The sequence below is a fragment of the Caretta caretta genome, chromosome 5, assembly GCF_965140235.1.
Source record: "Caretta caretta isolate rCarCar2 chromosome 5, rCarCar1.hap1, whole genome shotgun sequence".
Classification (NCBI taxonomy): domain Eukaryota; kingdom Metazoa; phylum Chordata; order Testudines; family Cheloniidae; genus Caretta; species Caretta caretta.
The window spans coordinates 103,141,721-103,167,251 of NC_134210.1; the positions used below are offsets into that span (position 1 = coordinate 103,141,721).

At 35.3% G+C, this 25,531-nt stretch overlaps 1 protein-coding gene across 3 annotated transcripts in view; it reads right to left on the reverse strand.

Annotated features, from left to right (window-relative positions):
* Positions 1–6,498: 6,498 nt before the first annotated feature.
* Positions 6,499–25,531, reverse strand: part of RFX3 (regulatory factor X3) — a 254,481-nt gene continuing 235,448 nt past the window's right edge. For all 3 annotated transcript variants that reach the window (XM_048850512.2, XM_048850510.2, XM_048850513.2), the window contains 6 exons: positions 22,771–22,868; positions 22,294–22,443; positions 21,088–21,296; positions 19,480–19,633; positions 16,348–16,390; positions 6,499–13,804 (listed from right to left, as the gene is read on the reverse strand). In XM_048850512.2, the coding sequence (XP_048706469.1) occupies positions 13,566–13,804; positions 16,348–16,390; positions 19,480–19,633; positions 21,088–21,296; positions 22,294–22,443; positions 22,771–22,868 (893 nt within the window). In that variant the 3' untranslated portion in view covers positions 6,499–13,565. The remainder of the gene's footprint in view (positions 13,805–16,347; positions 16,391–19,479; positions 19,634–21,087; positions 21,297–22,293; positions 22,444–22,770; positions 22,869–25,531) is intronic.

Consider the following 25,531-nt stretch of genomic DNA (forward strand, 5'->3'; position numbering starts at 1 on the left):
ATTTTAAACATGATACAGTACATAGCTTATTTAATTGAGAGTATCAGTAGTGTACAGAATATTACCCTGTAAAATAGAAGCAATAAAAATAGGACAGTTCTTGCTCATAAACTGTATTATTTTGAATGGTGTCTTCCAGAAATAACCAATTTCTCTGGAATTCTGCCATGTTTTGTGCTGTGGGATCCATATTATAGCAGAGTCAGGAAGAGCTGGAGTAAATAACCTTGAAATATGAAGCTAATTTAAATTACTTTTCTTAATACTGATAATGGGTCAGATCTTGTAGCTTCTCTCAGATAAAACTCCCAATGAAGTTGGTGGGTATTTTACCTGAGTCAGGGCTGAATAACATGGCCTAATGACATTTATCAGGGTGGGGGAATTTATTTTACAGATTCTTTGTGAGTAGTTGTGTGTTGGAAGAAAAACACCTCAGCATCACTGCTGCATCAGTTTAGCCAGGTCATCTCAATCTCCAATTACAAACCAACTGAGAGGATCTGTAAATGGACCCTGACTGGTCAGTGGGGTAGAAAGACTGATAGCCTTATCCGGTAGGCTTCTGTGCAGGATTCAGGATTGCATCGTATCATGCTTTCAGACCTCATCTGAAATAAGCTGATGGAGGTAATTAGTAGTGACTCTGAACGATCGTGCAGTTAGACAAAGTCACCAAACTTCAAGAGGCAACTTTTCTTTCTTTTCCTGAACCCAGTATAAAATGTGTGTTCTGCTGTGTTGATCCTGGCCTTTCAAGATCTCTTTGACATGCTGGGGTTTTATTACTTAATGGGACTTCCCCAATTAAAAATAGCATTCCAAGTCCTGCACATGGAATACAGTGTCCAAAACCGTGGGCAGTGGACCATTAGCAGTCCATGAAGCACTTGTTGGGAGCCTTTGGAGAGATGGCTGCTGGTGTGATGCCACCTTTCCTCCTTATTTCCAGGTTAGTACAGTGCATTAAAATAAGTTAGACAACATTGAACACTTTCATAATATTGATAAGCAAAACTTCCAGTGGGAGGAAAGGTGCTCTGCATTATTGTGCCTGGGAGAGAGAGTCCGTGAGAAAAATTCTCTACTAAGATGTGGTCCACACTGTAAAAGAGTTTGAATACTCCTGGCTCGCAAATACAATAATCATAAATCTCTTTTTCTCTCTGCAAAATTGTATGTGTAAAAATTTGGGTGGCAGAGGGATTTCTTTTTTTACTTTTGGGCCTGGCTCTCCACTGCCTTGATCCTTGTGTAGTCATTTACACTTTTGCAAAGCAAGTATAAACCAGTACCATTTTGATTTGGTAGCATTTTTACACTCATTTTGCACAGGTGTTAATTCTTGCATTAGGGATAAAGAAGTGGAAAATTAGGACCTCTACCTGTGGTGGTCCAAGCCTAAATATTTTCTGTATATACATTTTGCAGAATTGCATGTGCTGTCTTCAGTCCTGTAATAACTTCAACTACCTTTGCTTTTGCATTCTTGACTGGCTTTATTCTTTCTGAGAAGACCCAAGAGTAGCATTGGACAATTGCTCATATATGCTGAGGGGGCTCATGTGGGTTATTCTATTGTCCAACTTGTCCAGCATGTATTTGAGGCCATCAGAAAAGATAGCGTGCAGTGCCAGATGACTTTCAGCTATATATCCCTGTATTATCAGGTCAGGCTGCTGGAATCTCATTGGCTTACTCAAGTGTTTTGCCAGAATGAGTGCTGAGAGGCACCAGAACTAGCTGCATCTCAGCTCAGACAGGATTGGAGTTATTTTGGTTTGGTGGGAAATAACTGAAATAAATGGCAGAATTGAAACTGTATCCCTCAATTTGGTGGGTTATGTTTTCTTTTTGTGACTCATGTTCTCTTCCTCTGGGATCCCCAGCTAATTCTGGATGCATAGGCAGTGGCCAAGAAAGGTTTTTGTTATTTGCAGCCAGAAGGCTGTGCCCTTCTCTTCAGGTGTAGACCTCTCTACAATAACCCATGCTTTTGTCACCTTGAGACTTATAGTAATGTGCTCTCCATGGAGTTAATTTTGAAAATTATTAGTAAGATTTAGCTGATGCAGAATGTAGTAGCCCAATTGTAGAAGAGTGTTTCTTGCAGGAAATACATTCACATGCTCTAAAGGCTGCACTGAATTTCAGCTTATTGCTGGATACCATTAGAAGTGTTGGTTTTAATACATAAATCCATAAATGAGTTGGATGCTGGTTCCCAAGAGACTGTCTCTTTGATATCCTGGCATTTGAGAACATCTTTCATATAAATCCAACAAACTTGATTTATAAAACTTGCCAGTTGAAAATTTCACTTTATTATTTGCCTCAAATGAAGGACCCTAACCTCAGGTTACATAGTGTTGAAATGGGCTGATATGTCTCCTGATAGGGTTCCAGGCTAGCAAGGCAACTTCATTGAAAGAGAGGTTTTGAATATCCAGTTGGATTTCACAAAGAAAAAATTGGAGGCACTGTGCTAAGCAGAGTAAAAGAAAGCAAGTATAACAAATTCAGTCTGAAGATGCTCTCTTTCTACGGCAGGTCACCCTAACGAAAAATAAAACCCTAGTGCAGGGGTAGGCGACCTGCGGCACGCAAGCTGATTTTCAGTGGCACTCACACTGCCCGGGTCCTGGCCACCGGTCTGGGGGGGCTCTGCATTTTAATTTAATTTTAAATGAAGCTTCTTAAACATTTTAAAAACCTTATTTACTTTACATACAACAGTTTAGTTATATATTAGAGACTTATAGAAAGAGACCTTCCAAAAATGTTAAAATGTATTACTGGCATGTGAAACCTTAAATTAGAGTGAATAAATGAAGACTTGGCACACCACTTCTGAAAGGTTGCCGACCTCTGCCCTAGTGTTACCTACTCTTGCAAATTTTATCATGAGTCTCACAATATTTAGTGTTATTCTTAAAGCCTCAGCTCTTAGAGTCATATCATTATGTGAGAAGCTCCGCTTTAATAAAAACAAAACAAGTTTCTAACCTTTTCTGTTGTGGTGAAAAGCTTGAAAATATGACCCAAGTGCACCATAAAGGCTCAGGAACCAGAAGGCAAATAAAAAGAACTCAAAATGCATAATTAAAAAACCCAGAATTCTAAAGCAAATCTCATGGGTTTTAGGGCCTGGCTAATGATTTATGAATGTGTGGTTTTGGCAGTGTTGAAGCCACTACTTTTTAGTGTTTAAGATGCAATGAAATATTTGGAGAAGACATCTGCAGAAGATTAAAATTCACACCAAGATGCTCTCCACTGTGCTTCTTCTCACAACAATCCCATATTTCCACCATGTGGAAGAAAAATGTTTTTGACTGATGTAATGAATAGGAGTTTGGAAAACCAATTAAGCCCCACTAATTTCCCTTGATTAACTTTAAAAAATCATAACTTGCAAGAGTGTCTTTTTTGCCTTGCAAGTTAAGATGAGACACTTAGTATATGTGTCGAAAGAATACAGTAGTAGATAGCGACATAAAACTGAAAACATTCTTGAAGGGAGTTGAGGTGGAAAAAGGTTCACATCTGGTATTTACTCTCTCCTACCAAACCAGAACCACCTTCAACCCTCAGCACAGATAAATGTATGAGAATAAATCTTAGCTATTAACAACCTAGAAAAGTTCTCAATGAAATTTTGGATGAACAATAGTAAGACATTTATATCCACTTTACTTTTCATCATGCAATATTTTCTATTATATACAGTAGATTCTATGTATCTTAACTGAAATTAAATAAAGCAGAGGGACTGGATTATGTTGGAAAGGATTTAACACATGTGCAGACTTTAAACGTGTATGATGGGATTGCTCAAGAATGCGGATATCAGGCAGATTCATCAAAAGATTTGGTTTCAGAGTAGCAGCCGTGTTAGTCTGCATTCGCAAAAAGAAAAGGAGTACTTGTGGCATCTTAGAGACTAATAAATTTATTTGAGCATAAGCTTTCGTGAGCTACAGCTCACTTCACATTTTCCACTGAATGCATCCGATGAAGTGAGCTGTAGCTCACGAAAGCTTATGCTCAAATAAATTTGTTAGTCTCTAAGGTGCCACAAGTACTCCTTTTCTTTTTTCAAAAGATTTGGATAACTCATCAAATCTCTAAAGTACATTTAATGCCTGGGGCTAATAGCACGAATGATGATGGTGAGAGTGATGTCACAGAATAATACATTCTAAGCCATTTTTAGAAAACTTTGACATTTCAATGAATTACTCAGAGTAAAAGACTTATAGAGGACTAATTAATCCTGATATCTCTGCTGAATAACCCTGCAATCAGTTTAGTGGGCACAATCAGCACAGATTTGTGGACTTAACTCAATTTTCATTTTACTCTTGCAGTTTACCTTTGAAAATGAACTGAATCCAACATCTCCAAAGCGTACACAGCCAGGTGGCAGACACACTGCACAATATCAACTCCATGAGTCAACTATTCAGCAAGAATAAAAAATATGAATTTAAAATGAAGCCTCAGATGACACTGTAAAAGAAATGAGTTAAAATACAAGCATTCCTGTCTCTTTCTCACTCATGTCTGTGCCTTCCCCAATGCGTGGAACCTTTGACTTGACCTGATCCACCCTTTTCTTCTTCAAGTCCTTTTTTAAAATGCATTTCTTATAAAAGACCTAAAAATCCTACTCTTCCTCTCTGAGACAGAAAGGTTAATAAAACAGACAACAGAAAGTCTATTAAACAAATAAAAATTGAGGAACAAATAAGTCTGCTAAACTTCACTATTCAATCTTTCTGTTTTTTTCCTGTGTTTTCCATGATGTATCTAAATTGTAAGCACTTTGTATTCAATCCTGTCTGTAAGATGCAAAACATGCTGTTGGAAGTATACAAATAAATAAGTAAAAATTACAATTAATCAGTGGTCTCTGAATATAGGTTAGCAGGTAGGTAAATAGAATTGTCTTTGGATTTCCAGAGATGCTGAGCATCTATAACTGGCACTGAAGGTAGCGAAGGTGAGGGTGCTCAGCATCTCTGGAAATAGGGCTTTAATTCCATGCATCTTTCTGGACTTATGTAAGGGGTTGCACATCAAAATACTCTGACTGCATTTTCACATGCAAATCCATGCAGAAAACGTAGGTTAAATCAACACAGGGCGAACTTTCATGTTTAACCAACTTCCTTAGGTTTTAGCAGCGTAGATCACTATGTTTATGTCTACACTGCAGCTAGGAGTGAGCCTTGCACCCGGGGGTAGACAGACTTACATGAACGGGGTTCAAGCTAACACACTAAATACAGCAGTATGGACATTGTGGCTTGGGCTGGAGCTCATGCTCTGAAGCCTAGGGGGTCAGGTGGGCTTGACAGCCCAAGGTCCAGTCCAACCTGCAATGTCTGTACCTGCTATTTTTAGTGGGTAGCTCAAGCCCTGCTCACATGAGTCTACCCAGGCTGGGAAGCTTGCTCCAAGTTGCCATGTAGACATACCTTATGAGGGCTACAGGGCATTTTTTCAACCCGATTAAAATGTAGTTAGACCCACCCATGCTGGCAAGCCAAGCTGTTGTATAGTCTGGTTCAGCCTCAACCATTTTTATACCAAGTTTAAACAGTTGTCAAACATTTTCATTTGCCCTCTGCAAAATTTTCCTTTCTGATCTTTCAAATCTCCACCGATAAATAGAGTTAATTCTACTTCATTCCTCCATCCTTTTGTGAGTCTTGCTTATTTGGATTGTAAAAACTCTTAAAGACAGCAACAGTAGCTATATGTTTGTACCATACCTGTTACAATGGGATCCAAATCCCAGTTGGGGGCACCAGATTCTACTGTAATAAAAGTAAATATTAATAACTACGATGTATACTGGACTTCTTATTTGCAATGAAGATCTTCACTGTGTACTCTGGGTATGTTCCAAACAGGAAACTTTCTATTGATAGCATGGGATTCTGAGCACAGAACTAGCATAGAGATCTGCAATGCAAACTAAAGTGCAAAATTTTTCTCTTTGAGGAGAACTCAGCCGTATATATTAAACTGGGGAGCAGGAATAAAAAGGGTCAAAATAATTTTTTTAAAAAAATCTAGGCTACATTATTATGAGCTGAGGTCCTAAATTATAAGATATTTGTATTTTATATTTAAATAATAATTTGTAAAATAAAATTTTAATCTGGGTTGAGAAATGGTAAGCAATATCAGTGTGAAATGAATCAAACCAGAGGAGTAATAAACCCGTTATAACCTGTTAATACTGGGATCATGGACAGCTCATTAGCAGAAGAAGCACTTGATCACTCAATTATATTTTTCTTCTATGGTCTGAGGCACACTACACAGTAGTTTTTAGATTTTATTTTTAGTATTTCTAAATATAAATATTTCTTAATTTATTATGAAGCCAGAAAGGTGATGTTATTTAATTTTTCTCCCAAAATCAACAGTCCTGTGAAATATTTGGTTATACAAGAAAATTAATAAAAACAGAAGCATTTAAAATTTGTTTGTAACAAGAAAACAAATTTATTGATTTTTAAAAGACAAGACACAATTTTGTTTTGAAAAACACAAGAAAGCTAGCCTGAGTTCAAGTCTGAAATATTCAGAAAAATCCTACTATCTTTAGTATGTTCCAGTCATTTGTTTAAACAACACACTAAAAGTTAATATATATTTTTATAATTATAAAAGTTCCCCAGTTATTGTACAGTACACAATACAAATTGCCCACAAACTATTATTTAGCTCCTGCCAATTTTGAGAGGACATGATATACTAAAAGATTTAGCATTTCTCACAAAAATCACATCAGGAAATACATATTTACAAAATCAAATACATTATACAAAAAACTCATCACGTTATTCTGTAAAGATGTTTTCTTTAAATAATTAAAAAGTATATTTAACTGTAATCCAAAAACTGGAAAAGAACATTACATTATCTCACACATACAATCTACAAAAAAGTTGCTTACCTCATTTACATAACATATTCAGTCAATTGGAAAATAAAAGTTCAAATATCTCCTAGTGTTACAATGTTTCTGTGCTTGTGGGACTGAATAATGTAATCTGCCACTTACTAAGTGAAATTTAAATGATGGCACTTTAAAAAAAATAAAAATAAACACAACGAAGGAAGTTACCTAGAAGGTAAGAAAGCCCTGAGTGATAGTAGAATTTACTGATTGGTAAGCACTACAATTAACCTAATTAAAAGTTTACCATCTCAGGCACAAATTTCCAAGTTTTCTAAAGGCACTCACTTAAAGTTTCTGTAACAGTCTCGCTGGTTACTACTGTAAATCCAAATTTTTGATGGCAACAAGTGGGGATGGGACAGGGATAAGGAACTTGCTTTGGTACAAAATGATACCTTTTTTGACCAACAAATATTTAAAATCTATATACTGGGTTATTTTAATTTTATATGTAATGTATAAAAATAAGCCAAATCACCGTAATATTTTATTCAAGGAAAATTTACTTGGGCTCCTCAGCCACTTAAAAACTCACCAATGAACCCCTTGGCAGACATCATCCTCGCACTGAGGGACAGCCAAAGAAAATGGGATCCCTTTAGCACTCCTTATGAAAAAAAATCTCCTGCTAACTTCAGTAGTTAATTTTCTTGAGCCTGGAGTACTGAATCGGGTCCCTGATAATCATGAGTCAAAGGAGGTTATTCCTCCCAATTCCTATATTCTTCTGAAAATGTCTTTTATTGTTTTAGAGTGAAATTCAGCCCAGTACGACAGCCCCAGCAAGATCATCTGCACCACCTGAGCCCCATGTTAAACAAGGCCCTGATTCAGGAAAGCAATCAAGCACATGCCCAACTGTGATTTAAATGAGACTCACCATCTTGTGCTGGGCCTTCTTCTCTGGGATGAATTTCACCCTTAACAATCGATGTAAATTAACAATTCTTACCAAATATTTCATTACTCAGGGCTTCCAATCCCATCATCATAATTTTTTTTAAAAAAATTCAAACAAAACAAAAGAGTTAAAACAAATGTTTGAAAATAAGGCATATCTGACTTCAAACAAAAAATAGGCAGTCACTTTGTAAGTGGCTTTTACTATTTTTTAAGTAAAATTGGTAAATTAAACTCAGGTCTACTGGCACATAAAATCACTAGCAGCAATGATCAAGGCATGCAAACTGAGAAGCATTTACAGTAAATTATGAATAAAAAATTGTTAAATTAAAACCCTTTGAGTATTGCATTTGTTTTAATTAATTATGCATGAATTTGCATTGTTTATTTGACTAAAAAAAAGTTTACAACATATCTGCACTACACTACTGATGTATTTCCACTAAACATCTTAATATGAGACTTTTTTGCACTCAGCTAGACTAAAGCAAGCACAGCTGCAGATAATGGTGATCACTGGTTGATACTGCAGGGAACCAGTACAATATCTACAATATTCTCATATAGTAAGGTGACATTTAGAACTATTTTTTTCAGAGTCTCCACCCACTTCTAAATTTGTGCCCTTATTTTTGTATGCACAATTTATTTGTGAGAAAAAAGGTGTTTTTTCAGATGCCAAAATGCAGGTGCAAATTTATAGGTTTGTTTTTTTTTTCTTTTAAATTCTGACACTCAGTAAGGGCCATCCAAAAGTGCTTTCACAGATGAACTTGAACCAAGTGCCTCTATCTTCTTTGTTATCCATATGCCATTTCACAGTGACAAAATGTTGAAGTGGTATAAATAAAATTATGTTCTTTTTGCAATTGTTTATGCAAAAGATTGTGCAGAAAATTTAACTGCAAACATCTCAAATGTCCTGCAAAAATCATCCTTACTTATTATGACAGTTTTGTTCTGTTTTTATTCCTAAAGATTTCCATTTACAGTACTGGGGCTTTCCAATGCTACCCTAATGAGATTTTCAAAGTCTAAAAATAACCCTTTTTGCTAAATTCCCACCTTTTAAAGGCATTTTAAGTACTTCACAACTTGTATTTATAGGACCATATATTTGACTCCTTCATTAAATATTTACGGAATTATGAAACTAAAGGAGCTGAAGTACTGTTTTGCTGTAGACAGTACACATAGATGGCAGTATATATTTTAGCCTAAATCAATCAAGCCTTCTACAACAAATTGAAAAGTCTACATAGTATGCAAGCATTTACTTTAGAAAAAAACATTTGTTGCAACATAACCAGACACTTAGATGTATACAATATCTTCAGTAGACTAATAATTAAATTACCTGAAAAGATTTTCCCCTTATCATGTGACTTACAATGCTCAAAGGGTTAATGCAAGGCATTACATCAAATTAATTTTCTAATACTAGAAATAAGCACTGTGTTTATGCTTCTATTCCAGTTTTTTAAAATCACCAAATAAAGTATCAGAGATACTATAATTCCATTCATTGACTTATCTTAACCATGTACACAGAGGTTGTCCTGTTCCACAGAGACAAGGGCCCAATTTTCAGGAATTAGTACTGCTCTCCCAAATTAATATTTCAAATTCTAAAATTACTGTAAAAAATGAGTTCTAATATTACAGAGTTTATTGATTTCTTTTTATGGCTATAAATGATTTTTTTGTTCTGTGAAACCACTTCTCTAAATGAAACAACTGCAATCTATTTTAAACTAATATACGTGTTTTCCTAAACAGTGCAGATGACATCTGGTAAGAACCACAAAGATATCAGATACGGTCTTCAAATGAAAATAATTTGAACATAGCAGTGTTTCAGACATTTAAAAATACCTCGTTTTAAATTAAACAAATTTGTATATAGACCTATACATTCCTGAATGACAATACACCAGCATTTTATTGATTTTACCCATTTGTGAAACTCAAGGCAGTAATGTTGCACATCGCTTATTTTGTAGGTAAACAATTTTAAAACTATTCTCCAGATGTTGTGTAAGGAATATTATCTAAACAAAGATGCATTAAACATGCTACAGTACAAGAGTAAGCACAAAAAGAATAGCAAGTTGGAGAGACAAAAAGTAATTTTAAATCTAGTGTACAATGAGAGACATGAAAAAGTACCAACAATTTTGCATACATATAAAAACTTGTGAAAATTGGGCCCCATGTTTTGAGAAAGTGGATCAACAATACCCCCCACATTGCTCACTGTATTATTTGTGCTAAAGGGGGAGGGGGATATTTTTAAAATAATTATTCTGAAATCAGTGTCTGGATCAGATAAAATCCACAAATCACATAGGCACTGACCCTGCAATTTGTAGCATGTGGGCAAACTGCTGCACTCCCACAGAGCACCAATGAAATTAGTGGGCTTAAGGGTTGGCACTTAAGTCTAGCCACATACTACATGATGCAGAACTGGGAACACGGTTTTAAATCTCTGTTTTTACCAAAAATCATTAACCCTTCCCACATATTAATAAATAGCAAAAGTGTGCAAATTGATTGATTATATATATAGTGTTTGATTTATTACAACTCCATTAAATGTAAAAAACCAAAACCAAACCCACAAACACCACCCAAACGTGTAAATTTACACAGTATTTTACTTCATTAAAGGAGAGATCTTGTAAGAAAGTGATGGAAATGTTATTTAAAATTGACACTATAATCAAATTATAAACATGGGAATACAAACTATTTCATTCAATTAACTGAACACGCCATGATTCCAATTTATTTTGATAAATAACACTCTTTTTCAGAAAGAAAAGGAGTAGATCACCTCTAGTTAATTAAGATTTCTGGCATGTTAGATTCTCAGATTCATCTAACATTCTAGTTTTCATCTAAGGCATAAAAATTATTGTTGGTTCAAACTGTGAAATACATTCCATTTTTGTATTTACTCTTATTTTTTGCACTGTGGGAACAGTGAACAACTGGGGGGAGAAGTTGAATCATGGAGGGCTTACAGGCTCCACCTCTGATAGCAATCCAAATTTGCATGTTACAATCACACTTTTCTCTCAGCATGAGCAAATCCAACATTAAAACAATACAGGACAAGGAAAAGAAAACATTTAAGGTTTGCCAACACAAAAGATGAAACCAGTAAATATATCTGGTCCAATTCAGAACCTCAGTATTAAAGCATTAAAAGAAACTATGTTGAAAATGGAAAATATTTTGTTATTTTTATATTTAATTTAACCTGTAAACAGTTCATAATGCACAATGAAGGGGAATAAATATTTATCACAGCTTAGTTTTATTTTAATGAGGGGTGCAGACATGCTCTTTTGGATGGAAAAAAAATCAGGACACGCAAATAATATCTGGGTGAACAAAACCTATGAAACCTAGAGCTTGCATAAATTTCAAATACTGTAAATGACATAAACCCTATCTTGCACTCTCTACTCAGGGAAAACACCCATTGACTGGTGCGAGCTGTAGAGCATGTAAAATCGGGCCCCAAATTCTGAAAAGTACAACTCTAAACAATTTATACTTATTTTATACATTAAAAATGTTTACTAGTGTATTAAGAAAATTTACTTGATCTGTATCAGTTCTTGGAGCATATGAAAACTCTAGCAAGAAAGATGTATACTATAAATATACTGTTCATCTCACATGCTGTTCAGCCATTTGGTACAGGTAAAAAAGATCAGTCCAAAGACACACTAAATAAACCAGACTAAATAACTCATTAGTTTTTTTTCCAACCGGCCCTCTCAATAAAACTGAAATGTTTGTGTGTGTACTTTCCTTCATTTTTGGCTTTTTTGCTTGCTTATTTCCACTATTAGAACTGAGTAGATTTGTGTGCCTGTTTTAAAAATAATGAAATATATAAAATAATCACACATGCCTGTGAGATGTTTCATGTCAATTAAAATGGGATGTACACACATTCTCTATGATTTAGCCATTAAACATAATTGCAGACTGACACCCCACCACACATACAAATTGAAAACATGCTCTGCATTAAGTACCTGCTCATTTTGTTTACTTTCTAAAATTAAAAGTAGACAAGGGTTTAGAAAATATATAACCATGCTTGGGGCTGGGGTAACCTACTTTGTTAACATCTGAAGTTGGCATTAAAGCTAGTTTTGCTTTCCAGATCCCCAAGCATATCTCATTTGTAATAAAGTGAAATTCAGCTAGAAACAAGAAAAAATAGGTTTATTGTCACTCTAAGAGGGATATTAACACCATTTAGTAATAAAAAATTTCCTTTTATTTCTTTGAAGAATATGTAACCTGCCCTTACTTCTTAGGGAATTTGAAAATGACAGGCACACCTTGCTGAATGAATTTAAGAGTTATTAATAACAAAAAGTACTAAATCTTAGCTTCAGTTCTGTTTAAGGCACCATGTAATAGCCGAGGTACAATGATCCCTGATGTACATTCTTAAATGGCAATGGTCCATCTAGCCACCTATTCAAATTCTACACAATTGGGAATAAGTACAAATGAGGTGTGCCAGTTACACTGCCTTATTTAATTTTTGTAAAAATTTAAATCCACTTACTTTAAGAACTAGGAAATATTTTTGAAGTAAATATGATGCAGGTTGCTACATTCCTTGCATTCTATAAGTTATCTTTTATAAGAGCAGCAGATTGAACTACTAGTAGGAAAAAGACCTGGAATAGAAGAAAGTCATCCAGATGGAATGGTTTCCTGTATGTCCAGTTCAGCATAAGTAGCACATACACTTACAAAAATCAAGTCACTTCTTTTTCAACTTCAGTATCTATCTACTACAGTCCCACTTAACAGCTGAAAGCATCTGTGCAGTGGTCTCAAATATAGAATCAGTAGTCTTCAAACAGAGGAACTGGTATGCAAACAAAATGTAAAACTGATGGTTTCAATGGAAGCTTGCATTGTTTACATGATGGTCTGATAATTATGTACATTTATTATGCACACATTACCATTCTCTCATTTAGTCTGCATTCATGAATGCAGAAACATAACTCTTCCTTAGATAAAGAAAACAATAGATCTTCTCAACCCTCCAGCATTATAATAAAAATTCCTAAAACTTTCCCACTGAATGCTCAGAAATATGATCAAAATAGTAGTGTTTTCTAGTTCTGTCCAATGAAAAGCACCTTTTTATGACAAATTTGATGCATCTGCTGTCAAATGAATATGCCTCCAGTGTAAATCAAAGAAAATATTTCTTTTGATATTTCACAGAAGTGCATCTAATTAAAAAACTATGTATATTAAATCATCACCATAACTAACAATTAACATTAACATATTTTAAAAAACTATGAAAAAATTAAATTACTTTAATTATAAGATGACAAAAACATTAATAGTAAGCTTTGCAAAATCCTTCTTGACATGTGAAACTAAGAAAACTCTTAATATTGAGTGACCAATGTAAAATGATTTTGTTTACAAAAATTTTTTTTTAAACAGATCTGGGAAAATACATACACCCATTCCATTTCACAACTCCAACAAAGGTAATGTTCAGCAAAGCTAAAATTTGACAACAGTCGCCTTCAGACTTATTCTCGTTTTTTCATATTAAGCCCAACATCAACAGGGCTAATGTAATCTGGGGGGAAAAAAGCTTTAATATTTGTTAGACTGCAGTATATGTATTTCCAGTAGCACTGCATTGTCTGATAGTCTGAGTACTTGTGACAATGTGCTCATTGTGAAGTGGGGTCAGGAGGTTCTGCTGTACTCCACTCTCTAGTACTGGCTGCATGCAGCCCACCTGAAATGCCTGGGTTAGCTCAGCTTTCTCTCTCTTGGCTTGTGGCTCTCCAGATTCCTCTAGCTCTTCATCTATTTCGCTTTCAACTTCACTGCCCTCATCTGCACAAACAAACAACCATGAAACTAGCACACAGTGAAAAAAAATCTAAATACTGTGAATTACTAAGGCTTTTATTTTGCAAACAACACATAAGATATGAAAAACAGAAATCTAGCTACCTGAGAAGGTATAAACTGAAAATTGAGATTTTAGTGGGAAAATGTCAGTGCATAATGTGAGATTCATGTGTTCAATGAACTCTCAGCTTCAAATATTATAGTACACATTCTTAATATTGCAATTGCTTTTTGCCACTTCAAGCCAGCTCAAACAAATATAATAGTGTCACTAAAATAACAATAACTTTGTACTTATATAATGTCTTTTGCCTGCAGAATTTAACACGAATGGAGATGAAGAGAAGCTAAGTGACTTGCCCAAGATCACAGAGCAAGCCAGGGGGAAAGAAGAGAACAGAGGCCAGATTTGCTGATTCCAAGGCTCTACTTAGAGGACCTAGAAATTTACCACTCTCTATTATACTTCTCACTATTTAAAAAGCTAGTTATTTGGCAAAGTGCTTGACAAACAATGGGCCCAATTTTGCAGTCCTTACTCAGAGAAAACTCTTTCAGACTATCTACACACGAATGTGTATAGATTTCACCCACCAGCATGTAGCCAGTTTCGGGGTGGGATTCTGAATACCTACTAATGTATAAACAATCAGCCCTTTTAAAAGATTTTCTTATTAGAGGCCATATCTACAGCATCCTGTAATTATTCGATACTGAAATATACTGTAGATATTATAGAACACTCATTCAGAAGACTATAAGAATCTAGTTTTAGGTTCTGCGCTACTATATTTTAGGGCTATCAATTAATTGCAGTTAACTCACGTGATTAACTCAAAAATTAATTGTGATTAATCGTACTGTTAAACAATAGAATACCAATTGAAATGTATTAAATATTTTTGGATGTTTTCTACATTTTCAAATATATTGACTTTAATTACAACACGAAATACAAAGTGTACAGTGCTCACTTTATATTTATTTTTTATTACAAATATTTGCACTGTAAAAAAACAAAAGAAATAGTATTTTTCAAATTCACCTAATACAAGTACTGAAGTGCAATCTCTTTATCATGAAAGTCGAACCTACAAATGTAGAATTATGTACAAAAAAATAACTGCATTAAAAATAAATCAATGTAAAACTTTAGAGCCTACAAGTCCACTCTGTCCTACTTCAGCCAATCGCTCAGACAAACAAGTTTGGTTAAAATTTGCAGGAGATAATGCTGCCTGCTTCTTGTTTTCAATGTCACTTGAAAATGAGAACAAGCGTTCACATGGCACTTTTGTAGTCGGCGTTGCAAGGTATTTACGTGTCAGATATGCTAAACATTTGTATGCCCCTTCATTCTCTGGCCACCATTCCAGAGGACATGCTTCCATGCTGATGATGCTCATTAAAAAATAATGTGTTAATTACACTTGTGACTAAACTCCTTGGGGGAGAATTGTATATATCCTGTTCTGTTTTTCCTGCATTTTGCTACATATTTCATGTCATAGCAGTCTCAGATGATGACCCAGCTCATGTTCATTTTAAGAACACTTTCACAGCAGATTTGACAAAACGCAAAGAAGGTACCTATGTGAGATTTCTAAAAATAGCTACAGCACTCAACCCAAGGTTTAAGAATCTGAAGTGTCGTCCAAAACCTGAGAGGGATGAGGTGTAGAGCATGCTTTCAGAAGACTTAAAAGAGCAACACTCAGATACGGAAACTACAGAACCTGAACACCAAAAAAGAAAATCAACCTTCTGCTGGTGGCATCTGACTCAGAGGATGAAAATGAACATGCATCATTCCACACTGCTTTGGATCGAGCAGAACCAGTCATCAGCATGGACGCATGTCCTCTGGAATGGTGGTTGAAGCATGAAGGGACATATGAATTTTAGGGCATCTGGCACGTAACTATCTTGCAGTGCGGGCTACAACAATGCCATGTGAATGCCTGTTCTCACTTTCAGGTGACATTGTAAACAAGAAGTGGACAGCAGTATCTCCTGCAAATTGTAAATAAACTTGTTTGTCTGAGTGATTGGCTGAAGTAGTACTGAGTGGACTTGCAGGCTCTAAAATTTTACATTGTTTTATTTCTGAATGCAGTTTTTTGTACACAATTCTACATTTGTAAGTTCAACTTTCATGATAAAGAGATTGCACTTTGTATTGGGAGAATTGAAAAATACTATTTCTTTTGTTGTTTTACAGTGCAAATACTTGTAATAAAAAAAAATATAAAGTGAGCACTGTACACTTTTTATTCTGTGTTGAAATTGAAATCAATATATCTGAAAATGTAGAAAACATCCAAAAGTATTTAAATAAATGGTACTGTTCTATTATTGTTTAAGTGTGATTAATGGGGATTAATTTTTTAATCACATAATTAATGGTGATTAATTTTTTTAATCACGTGACAGCCCTACTATATTTCCATAATATTAAGATTTGTCTTGCTCCAGATAATACTAGTTTTATAAAGAATTATATGTTCAAGAGATTAAGTACTTACCTTTATCCATATTTCCAGGGGAAGCAGCATTTAAGTCGCCAAACTGCAAAATAATAAATATTCTTGGCTAGTCTTAAAATCCATACTGCACATCCTATTTAAACATCAAATAAAATGGTGATGTAGTCCATCCTTTTTATCATGCAGTTAGAAAATTATTTGCAATTTAACTCACCAATTTTTTAAAACAGTTACAGTCAAATACCTGCTTTGCTGCCGTGGTGCAAAAACAGCAAGAAAAACCTTTGTTTTTTGACTGGTCCACCTTAATCTGAACAATTCTGATTCTATATTGCAGCGACCAGGAAACTTTTAAACCAAGTTATCAAAATTAAGATGTGTGACAGCGTTATTTTAGAAAAGACACAGTGAGGTTAGACATGTACCAGTTGTGAAAAAAAAAATAGTTGCCACAATTGGTAGATGAATCACCTTGACATAAGACTGTTTTTTCTTTTTGGTGATTTTTAAATACAGTCTTTCTACTGACCAAAAAGGAAGCATATGTAGAGGTGGGGAATGACAGGGTGCAGAAAATCAGAGAGACTTTCACTGAGTTCAGTAGTTCATTTTCCATTCCCACTAAGATGCATTTTACCATGGTTTACAATAAGGAAATAACATCAAAGCTAAAATAAAAAGCCCCAGCAATGAAAATGGTGAAACTAATTAAAAACTGAAGTTAAAATCCTGATTAAAATAATTATCTGACATCTTTGTCAGGATCCTTGCCTGTTCTGAGTGTAAGCTCTTAGAGTAAGATATTCCTGCATCGTACAGTTTAGAAAATATTTTTGGTGCCTATGATGTGCTGCCAATATTTAAACAAAAAGCTTCCACAAAATTTCCCCTTAAGACCTTGTTTGTAATTGAGAAATTTGCACCCATGTCATTACATCAATGACACTAGTGCACACACCTAATGTAAATACATTGAACCAGTGCAAGTGTGCTCACCACAGCTGTATGTGGTGAATCCTTGTCCATCTGACTTGAAGAAAAGGGGTTCCCCCTCCTACAGTGGACAGTAGAGGGGGAAAGTTTACACAGATAGAGCAGGGAAGAGCAGAAAGCAGCTAAACCAGGGTGGCACATCAGAACATATATAAGCATAAGAACGGCCATATGGGTCAGACCAAAGGTCCATCTACCTCAGTATCCTGTCTTCCAACAGTGGCCAATGCCAGGTTCCCCCAGGGAATGAACAGAACAGGTACCTTACTGGGTACCCAAGTTATTTGGGAAGGATGAGGTACACTATCTAACAGGGGAGCAGACTATTTTTGTCCAGTATTTAGGAAGGAATCAGTAAATATCTGGGAACCCGGAGTGGGATGTGTGGGAGGCAGACAAGCTTAATTGCCTGTGCCTCCTTGTGGCAGATGGCCAGTGCAGGTACTTGTTACAGAGGGGATACAGTTATCAGATGAAATGGACTGGGAAAGGATTTGAAGGAAAGCATTCCTTAAATGAGCTGAGGAAAGGAATTGGGGGCTCCTACATCTGGTACAGGAGGGTGCTGAGTCCCCCTCCTTTTCTAGCCCTTTTTACCTCATGCAAGGGGAGGGTGGCTGGATTTCAGCAACGGGATGGCCAGGACCAGGTTGGAGATTATCTGGCAAATGATGATGACCTGCACTGTGCAATTTTATTGCTGGATATTCCCAGATATTTGAGATGACAGAGTTGCAGTCTAAATAATATCAATTGTCTCGTTTTCTTCCAGTGTGGCCAAATAGTCGGGGTTTATATCAGGTGTATCTTATTCTGGTAATTATCTGATTTATGCAAACTAACTAAATGCAATGTTGTCTACCAGCCACCCACACCACCTGGAAAACAATCCTCCAGTTCCATCCCTTTTTTGAATGAGAAACTGCAGAACAAAATCTGACCTATAATTCTCAGGTAAGAACAACATATATTTATTTAATATATTTCTAACATTACCTGGCTTCATTCTGGTCAAAAATAAAGAAAGAATTAGCCTTCCTTTTGCTATATCATCCAAAACCAGGAATTGCACAGATACACAAATGGCATAAATAAAAAAATAGTTAACCACTTTCCCCCCAAAACTCAAAACAGTTTTGGGCTGGTTCTTATTTGAGCTATAGAAGTTTGCCAGTCCTCAATTTATGTCAGACCATTATTGAAACCCTCACGCTAAACACCTCACAGTTAGCAAATTCTATTTCAATTAAAAAGACAGAAATATAGCAACTCTACATTTTGACATATTCCTTACTATACATACATTATAATGGGGAAACACTGCAATTTTTAAAAAAAGCCACTATTGGATATAAATATCTGAATGGTTAGCAGGTGACTACTCAGAATGATTTATTTTTCTAAATTGTGTGATGCTGTATTATGTTGTATTAAGACACCACAAATTAAGCTAACAGTATATGGCACTTCCCCAACCTCTATTAAAGTAAAACATTTATGGATAATATTAAATAAGTCTTGAAGAAAGAATGCTGTATGATGTCAACTTAAGTTGTGAGTTGACTTAACAATGCAATAGACATAATGTGATTGATTCCATGGTATAAAAACCACCACATTTCAGTTAGATTAGCCACCTGCTAACTATATGGGTCCCAATCCAGCAACCACCTATGTATGGGCTTTACTTTATGTACATGAATAGTACCAGTGAAGCCAAAAGGACTAGTTGTGTGTAAAATCAAGGAAATGTAAGTGTTTGCACAATGGAATCTGAGACATTTATATCTAATCCAAATTATTTATTTCAGATTTTCAGTATATTATGCAAATGTTTAAGGAAATTAATTCTTACTTTCTGCGGATAGTTCACTGAAAAGAAGAGTTTCCAACTACAGGTTTCTTTTGCAATTTTTTTTAGAGTCCTGAGTTATGAGTGCTCAATAACTCTGCAAATCAGGCAACTTTATTTAGTTGCCTAAACATGGATTAAGATTACCTAACTTTGGGCACCCAAGTTTGAAAATGTTGGTCTATTTCAAACCCAGTCCAAACCTTATGCCTACAGCAGTTATATTAAACTCTTCCCACATTTAATTAGAAATTACAGACACTTTGTAAAGGTACATTCCAAATTCATCTCTAAATCAACCAGTCAACTCTTGCATATTATCTTACCTCTCCCATAACTGCTATAGGTGTTTCTCCTGTTGCCTGAGCAACACGATGTTCTACTAAGTAAAACATGTACTCATCATAAAGCAGGCGGATCAGATGAAAAGAGCCAAAACTAGCAGCACTGCGCAAGGTTAAGTCTCGAATAACCATTGAGCTGTTTAAAAATGAAAAGATATATACATAAAATAAATATTAAAATTACCCCATATTTACAATTACATGACTTATCCATATGGAGAATTAACTCAGAGAAGAATCTTCTGCAGTTAACATTATCCACAGACACAAAACTCCTGAGTTATGGGGTTTTTGGGGTGCAATGTCAAGGAAACCAATGCAGGAAAGATATTAGAAATGATTATTTGCCTGAATACTCCAGAATCTATATACCATACCTTGCTCTGCAAATATGGATTATTTTGGCACAGACCCATCCCAAACATTTCTCAAAAGTTAAATAGAGTAGGTGAATTTGCATTTTTATATTATATTATTTTCAGAGAAGTCACTTTACAGGTAAACAACCTTCCTCTTTCTCTGAAATTATCATCTTTGAGACCACACTCCTAGAATCTAGGAGCCAGATTTTCAAAAGTGTATTTCTTTATGCATGCACACCTTTCGATGCGTCGGTTTTGAATCATCCCAATTTGGGGGCACACATTAAAGGTTACATGCACATCAGTTAGGCATATGCAAAAATCAGTCCTTTGAAAAACTGGCATTAAAATACAAGAAAGAGTCTTCCACTTGAATCTTAAATAAAAAACATTGTATTATAATTATTCTAGTTTAAACAAAGATCTGAAAGTACAAAAGAAAATATCCCTTTCAGCTATACCATCATTGGTGCCAAAACTGCAACACAATGGTACGGATTTCTGATTGATACAATTTTTAAAGCTGGTCACATAAGTTGTGCCAATAAGTTAGCAGGTATACCTGTTGTATGTACAAATGCAGGTTTTGTTTGAAAAACTCCACAATATTAAAGACTCATGAAACAGATACTATAATGGATCATCTTTAAAAAATTAAGAAATGTTCTGTCAATGTACTTTATACAGACAGAAAAAAAGTTACATAATGTTACCATGTATTTATATACAAACATGACACACAAAGAATATACTTTATTTACCAGCTCTTCTTTGGTAACAGAAGTAACACAGAATATGTACTTTTTGCTTGATGTTCTTCCACATATTAAAAAAGACTGTCTTCAAAACAAAATAAAAATAGAAGACCTGGTATTTTAATAAATAAATATTAATAAAAATAATTTTACAGTTATATAGTGTTTCATCCCAAAGATTTCCTGAACATGTTACAAACTTAGGACCAAATTTGGCTCTCATTGCATTTGTACAATGCTTCTGAAACAGTTCACAAGGATCGCTCCTCAATCACTGAGTTGCATTCTGGCCTTGAATTTGAGGTTAATATAACCCTACCCTTTTGAAAAATGCTATGGGATCTTTAATAGTGAGTGCTCTGTGGTCTGATCTTATTTTTCTTCCATGTTATCAAAATCTCTGTGTGCGCGCACATTTCAACAGCAAAGTATGAAATACACTGAAAACATTTTAAAAGAATTTTAAGTACTACCTGTAGAAAGACCATTTTAGCAGAAATTGCCGTGCTGCTTTAGGAAAGCTGGGTCTTCCTTCATATGGTTTCAATGCTTGCATCATTACGTTATCGAGCCAGGCAGCCCACTGCTCCAGAGTGCTCTGCTGCTGAAGAGTCATCTTGAAGTCGGTTTCTAGTCTCTGAACCATGTTGTCATCACACTGGCATACCCAGGAAGCCTGCTCCTATTACAGTACATAACATATCTTCAATTAACATCAGTATGTGAAGCTTATGCATAAAAGGAAAATTATTATGAAAGATTAAATAATCAGCTGAATGAAGAGGATGAACTACTCTTTCCAGGCAAACTAATGAAGCCATTTTTATTTTTAAATCCCCCATAATCTCATTCTTACAAAAAGGTGGGCAAAAAATAAACAAAATATGAAAATGGGCTTTAAATAAAATATCTAAATTAAAAATACTGTAGAAAAAACAGAAATGAATAGAGAGCAATACTCAAATATTTTTATATGAAACTTCTTTAACTCTAGTCCTTCCTAACATTTATCATGAAAATTTTGGGAGTTGATGGGTTGTAGGGAGTGTAATGGCAGCATGTTGGGTGAGCAGAGAAGTACTAGTGCAGAGAGTAGTAAGCAGTGGGTGAGATCAAGGCCGTTTTGTTTGCCTGTAGGCAAACAAAATTAATCCAAATTAATTATGCGATTTATAGTATATTTACAGAGACACTGGAATCATATTTTAAATAGAATAAATAATTTGAAACACATTGTGACCATAGCAGGTAAGTGTATTACTTTTAAATATTTAAAAAATGTGAGTAGGACACCCTCGCTAGAAATATTGCAGTATAGTTAGCTACTATTAGATCTGCCCAGAAGACCAGACCTATTGCATTAGACCTCATCACAGGAAAGAAGCATTAGTTCTAAAAATAAGTGGACTCCTCAATTGCATCTCCACTAAATGAAAGTCAGCAGAACACTTTGGGTTGGAACAGAGGAAATAGAGAGGAAAAAGCTCTGATATCTTTCCTTCCTGAGGACAGTTGTGTAAACTGTTAGATTTGGCTAGACACACTCAGCATACACCTCAGCAAAATGTACCTGTTGCATTTTCTGGGTGGAAATATGTGACCTAATACTAATGTTCGGAGTTATGGGGAAAACAAAAGAGAACACTTGATAAACTCTGTTTTGTAAAGATACAGTTTACCTGGACATTGGCAAAATCAACACGGTTGAGGTCATTGAGCATCTGGTTGATTTGAGAAGTGTTCTGAAGCACAGCACGAGCTGCCTGAGCCAGGTGATTAAGAGATGTGTATCTTCGCAGAGTCTGGGCAAAGGCACTTACAGCGGCAACCTATGAAGAAATCAGTTTTCTCAAATCATATTGTACTCACATTATTTTTGGATCAACTTGTCCCTTGATGATTCTTTTATATTACATTTTAATTATATATTCATTTTGTGTGAGCCATCTTACGTGTGAATCACAGCATTTAAAATTACAGATCAAATAATGTTTCCTCATATGTTTTAAAGATTTTCAGCAAACAAAACATAAACATAACAGCATTTGTTGTAGCTATCAAAATGCAAATATTTTTACTATAGTCATTAATGTCATTCAGGCTCACTGTTGAATAATGCAACTTTCATTCCAAACTAAACAGTTACTTAATTTTACCTTGGTTTGTATCATTCTCTGTGGAATATTGTTCATGGCATTGGAAAGCCAACCTTCAAGGCTTTTTGCAAAATTACGAATGGCTTGGGTCAAGGCACCTAAACATTAAAGAATAAAAACCAAATGAAAAAGAAGTGCCTGTACTGAAACCTTCATGTCCTTTATGTTTTAATATTCTATATTGATGAGATCTGCCGTTTTTACATACTCAGAGGCTTATCCAGTCTAGGTTCAAAATTCTTCATTCACATATATAATATGCAAGAATTATTTTATTTTCAGCTTTTCCAAGCAGAACTGACCTCCTTATCTAAGAAGCTTTCAAAGGTCTATGGCCAAAGCAACAAAACACCAGTGGTGAGTACTGTTTCAGGTATTTCTGTAGAGGAACATCAATAACTGTAACAACTGTTTTGTATCTACTGAAACAAGCAGGATTCTCTTTACATCATTACTTTTCAACCTTCCACTGCAACTAAGTGCTTTTTCTTCTCAGGTACAGAGAGGCTGCTGAAAATTGTGATTATTACAAAAGTATAATTTCCTCAAGTTAGCCCAAATTGTGCTGCACCATCACCAACATGATGTTTATTCCAGTTTTAAAGAATAAAACACATGATAGTGCAGTGCTCAAAGGCAGTGTCAATCAGCAAAATATAAAAATATACATAAGTGATAGAAAGTAGGGTTATTCTTACCGTGGAGAAGCCTCTGTTTCCCTTTCCCAGTACAGCTCCCTCAGCACTGATGAGTGGTCCACACAGGTGGTTCGAGAGAAATTTTATAGACCTGTCGATGAGCCTGTGACATCATATTCCCTTCTATAAAGGAAGAGATGGACACTAACCTGCATTTCTCAAGTGAGAAAAAGTTCTAGTTCATGAAGGGGGATGGAAGGGAAATATGTGCTGAGGGAGCTACACTTGGAAAAGAAAAAACAGGAACTCCTCCACAGTAAATAAAACCTCACTTTTCCTTACCTCTCACTTGCTCTCTCAAGTATAATACATAGATCTACCAAAAAAGTGTCACATAAAAGAGAAAGGAAAACTATAAGTTTCAGTAGACTCATGATGAACAACGCAGTTGTAATAATGGTGTAAAAAAACCTTGAAAGGGGGAAACTCAATTGTCTTTAAAAGATTTTGAATGACATGTAAAAGGAAACAATGAAAATGTCTACAACTGAGTATTGATTGGATCCATTTATAAAATCATCTCTCTCCAGTAGAGTAAGAATTAGTTGTAAAGAAAAGTTATATTCTTTGAGAAATATCCACTTACAGCTAAAGTAATTAATGATTCCCTTTTTTAAAGTGTGTGTTTTTTTAAAGGAATCAAAGTTATTTAGATCTATCAAAAAAGATAAAAAAGTTATTTGTCTTCCGAGCATATTATTTTGTTTTCAACTATGCAGTGGGAACTAGTGATGGGTGAACCTGGTAAGGTCTGAGCCTTGTGATGTTGCAAAACTGGGCTGGAAGTCTTATGAGAACAGGCTTTTTCATGAGTCTTCTAGGACAAAAAGAGACTTCTTTTTTCTGGTCTGTCAAATACCTAGCATGCTTTTGGTGCTATGCAAATTTATTTCTGCACACTTATTAATTAGCTGTGCATTAATTCATGTGACCAATGGTTTTATAGAATTTCTTCAATACAGTGTTCCTTGAGCTGTAATCACTAAGTTAATGATACTAGTTGTCTAAGGCAAAATTAATCTTTTCATGAACACTGAACAACAGATATAGTAAAACATCTCTTTCATATACTCATCTTTCAGAGCAAAGTATCTCTATTCTACTTTCAAAATAAGTGTGATTAAAAAAAGAAACGAACAACAACTTGATGAAGTAAATGTTGTCTTTTGTTGTGATGAAAAAGAGGAATAGATGATAGTAAGAGATATACTAACTTCCACAGCAGGAAGTTTCTTTTATGTATATAAAATAGATTATTTAACATAAAAATTGTATAGAATAACCATGAATTTCTGAAGACCTCAGAGAGAGAAGTGTCATTTTAAACCCAAAACAAATTCTGTGCTCTCTTTGTTTCAATCAAGCGAAAGCATGCTACCTAAATGTGTGCTGGCCTTTACTTCTTAAGCCCTATTCTAGAGAGGAAATTAAAATCTCTTATTTTTCTTTGAAGCAGTAATTGTTTATATGCCTGGTAACTACAAAAGATCTTAAAACGGCATTTCTTTAGACATTCTTGGTACTGATTTGGCTATCACACAAGAAAACTAATTTAGAGAGTGACAAGGTGATCTTGCATGCAGTTAACAATAAAAGTGACCTGAGCGGCTTTTGATTTGTTACAGCCTGTGAAGTGCTGCTGTCAGTAATAAAAGGTTTTGCAGGAAATGGCATTGGGAGTAATGCTGTTTGTTTCATTAGTGTCATGCCAGCTAATGCTGGCTTCAGAACTAAAAGTGTTCATCTTCTATAAGAGTACCAGAATCGCTGAGGGGACAGCCACGAGAAGATCATCTTCATGGAGAGGGTGGGCAATAGAGCAGGTTGCGAGGGCTTTGAACGGTCGTTTAGTGAGAACAGAGAGAGAGAGATATTCAGGTCCCAAGAAGGGGTAGGTTTTTGTACAGGTTGAAAGGCATTGAGGAAGCAAATGGTGATTGGGTGAGTGAAGATGGAGGAACTGTCTAATGGAGGGAGGAAGGCTCTGAGAGCCAGCAGGTGGACTCTGAGGGAGGAGTGGGCGAGGGCCTACAGTTTAAGTTGGAGGAAGTTGCCTAGGAGGA